The sequence below is a fragment of the Calidris pugnax genome, unplaced genomic scaffold (assembly GCF_001431845.1).
Source record: "Calidris pugnax isolate Ruff unplaced genomic scaffold, ASM143184v1 scaffold380, whole genome shotgun sequence".
NCBI lineage: Eukaryota > Metazoa > Chordata > Aves > Charadriiformes > Scolopacidae > Calidris > Calidris pugnax.
Genome location: NW_015091089.1, coordinates 33,778 through 36,980, shown reverse-complemented (window position 1 = coordinate 36,980; position 3,203 = coordinate 33,778). Strand labels below are relative to the sequence as shown.

Sequence of the window (3,203 nt, the reverse complement as noted above, 5' to 3'; positions counted from 1 at the left end):
GTCGTTGTCCCCAGTGTCCCCAACACCCCAGTAACGGTGTCCCCAGTGTCCCCAACACCCCGGTGAGGGTGTCCCCAGTGTCCCCGCCCCCTTGTCCCCGTGTCCCCCCCGGTGACCCTGTCCCCTGTCCCCAGGCCGGGCGCAGGAGGTGCAGGCGGAGAACGTGACGGTGCTGGAGGGTGGCACGGCCGAGATCACGTGTCACCTCCACCAGTACGACGGCTCCATCGTCGTCATCCAGAACCCGGCCCGGCAGACCCTCTTCTTCAACGGCACCCGCGGTGAGGGGACACGGGGGGACACGGGGGGTGGCCCTGGGGGCCTCAGGGTGGTCATAGGTCCCCTGTGGTGGCCATGGGGACCTTGGAGTGGCCATAGAAGCCCTGTGGTGGCCCTATGGTGGCCATGGGGTGGCCATGGGGTCCTCAGGGTGGCCGTAGAAGCTCTGTGGCGGCCATGGGGACGTTGGGGTGGCCATAGAAGCTCTGTGGTGGCCTTATGGTGGCCATGGGGTGGCTGTAGGATCCCTATGGTGGCCTTATGGTGGTCATGGGGCGGCCATGGGGACGTTGGGGTGGCCGTAGAAGCTCTGTGGTGGCCATGGGGTGGCCCTAGGATCCCTGTGGTGGCCCTATGGTGGCCATGGGGTGGCCGTAGGGGCCCTGTGGTGCCCATGGGGACCTTAGGGTGGCCGTAGAAGCCCTGTGGTGGCCATGGGGTGGTAGTAGAAGCTCTGTGGTGGCCATGGGGACCTTGGGGTGGCCATAGGTTCCCTGTGTTGGCCATGGCGTGGCCATGGGTACCTTGGGGTGGCCATAGGGGCCCTGTGGTGGCCATGGGGACCTTAGGGTGGCCATATGATCCTTGTGGTGGCCCTATGGTGGCCATTTGGTGGCCATGGGGATATTGGGGTGGCCGTAGGGGCCCTGTGGTGGCCCTGGAGACCTTAGGGTGGCCATAGAAGCCCTGTGGTGGCCATGGGGGGTGACCATGGGGACCTTAGGGTGGCCCTAGGATCCCTGGGGTGGCCCTGTGGTGGCCATGGGGACCTTGGGGTGGCCGTAGGGACACTGTGGTGGCCTTATGGTGGCCATGGGGTGGCAGTAGAAGCCCTGTGGTGGCCACGGGGACCTTAGGATGGCCATAGGATCTCTGGGGTGGCCCTGTGATGGCCATGGGGGCCTTGGGGTGGCCATAGGATCCTTGTGGTAGCCCTATGGTGGCCATGGGGACCTTGGAGTGGCCATAGAAGCCCTGTGGTGGCCCTATGGTGGCCATGGGGTGGCCATAGGGGCCCTGGGGTGGCCATGGGGACCTTGGGGCAGCCGTAGAAGCCCTGTGGTGGCCATGGGGTGGTAGTAGAAGCCCTGTGGTGGCCCTATGGTGACCTTGGGGTGGCCATAGGAGCCCTGTGGTGGCCATGGAGTGGCCATGGGGACCTTGGGGTGGCCGTAGGGGCACTGTGGTGGCCATGGGGACCTTAGGGTGGCCATAGGATCCTTGTGGTGGCCATGGGGTGGCCACAGGGATTTTGGGGTGGCCGTAGAAGCCCTGTGGTGGCCATGGGGTGGCCATGGGGACCTTGGGGTGGCCCTAGAAGCCCTGTGGTGGCCATGGGGACCTTGGGGTGGCCATGGGTTGGTTGTGGGTGGCCATGGGGTGGCTGTGGGTGGCCACAGGGTCTCATGGGTGGCCATGGGGTCCCATGGGTGGCTGTGGGGTGGCCGTGTCCCCTGTGGGTGACCCCCGTGTCCCCCCCAGCCCTGAAGAACGAGCGGTTCCAGCTGGTTGGTGGCCATGGGGTCCCCATGGGTGGCCGTGGGGTGGCCGTGGGGTGGCTGTGGGTGGCCGTAGGGTCCCATGGGTGGCTGTGGGACCCCGTGGGGTGGTTGTGGGACCCCATGTCACCCCATGTCACCCGTGGGTGACCCCCGTGTCCCCCCCAGCCCTGAAGAACGAGTGGTTCCAGCCGGTTGGTGGCCATGAGGTCTCCATGGGTGGCCGTGGGGTGGCTGTGGGTGGCTGTAGGGTCTCATGGGGGGCTGTGGGACCCCGTGGAGTTGTTGGGGGGTCCCATGGGTGGCCGTGGGGTGGCTGTGGGTGGCTGTAGGGTCTCATGGGGGGCTGTGGGACCCCGTGGGGTGGTTGTGGGCCCCCATGTCACCCCATGTCACCCGTGGGTGCCCCCCGTGTCCCCCCCAGCCCTGAAGAACGAGTGGTTCCAGCCGGTTGGTGGCCATGAGGCGGCCATGGGGTCCCCATGGGTGGCCATGGGGTGGCTGTGGGGTCCCTATGGGTGTCTGTGGGACCCCGTGGAGTTGTTGTGGGGTCCCATGGGTGGCCGTGGGGTGGCCGTGTCCCCTGTGGGTGACCCCCGTGTCCCCCCCAGCGCTGAAGGATGAGTGGTTCCAGCTGGTTGGTGGCCATGGGGTCCCCATGGGTGGCCATGGGGTGGCTGTGGGGTCCCTATGGGTGTCTGTGGGACCCCGTGGAGTTGTTGTGGGGTCCCATGGGTGGCCGTGGGGTGGCCGTGTCCCCCGTGGGTGACCCCCGTGTCCCCCCCAGCGCTGAAGGATGAGTGGTTCCAGCTGGTTGGTGGCCATGGGGTCCCCATGGGTGGCCATGGGGTGGCTGTGGGTGGTCATGGGTGGCCGTGGGGTCCCATGGGTGGCTGTGGGACCCCGTGGGGTGGCCGTGGGGTGGCTGTGGGTGGCCATGGGGTCCCCATGGGTGGCCATGGGGTCCCCATGGGGGGCCCATGGGTGGGACTCACCCCCCCCGTGGGGGACCCCCGTGTCCCCCCCAGCGCTGAAGGATGAGTGGTTCCAGCTGGTTGGTGGCCATGAGGTGGCCATGGGGTCCCCATGGGGGGCCCATGGGTGGGACTCACCCCCCCCGTGGGGGACCCCCGTGTCCCCCCCAGCGCTGAAGGATGAGTGGTTCCAGCTGGTTGGTGGCCATGAGGTGGCCATGGGGTCCCCATGGGTGGCCGTGGGGACCTTAGGGTGGCTGTGGGTGGCCATGGGGTCCCATGGGGTGGCCGTGGGGTGGCTGTGGGTGGCTGTGTTGTCCCTATGGGTGGCCATGTGGTCCCATGGGTGGTTGTGGGACCCCGTGGGGTGGCCGTGTCCCCCGTGGGTGACCCCCGGTCCCCCCCAGCCCTGAAGGACGAGCGGTTCCAGCTGGTGGGGGGCCATGGGCGG

The 3,203-nt window shown here is 67.9% G+C and overlaps 1 protein-coding gene across 1 annotated transcript in view; it reads left to right on the top strand.

Annotated features, from left to right (window-relative positions):
• The window catches only part of LOC106897290 (cell adhesion molecule 4-like), a gene marked incomplete at its 3' end in the record, with an annotated part of 38,472 nt that overhangs the window by 1,523 nt on the left and 33,746 nt on the right, over positions 1–3,203 (top strand). Inside the window, exon 2 of the mRNA XM_014957862.1 lies at positions 135–281. Within this exon, the coding sequence (XP_014813348.1) occupies positions 135–281 (147 nt within the window). The remainder of the gene's footprint in view (positions 1–134; positions 282–3,203) is intronic.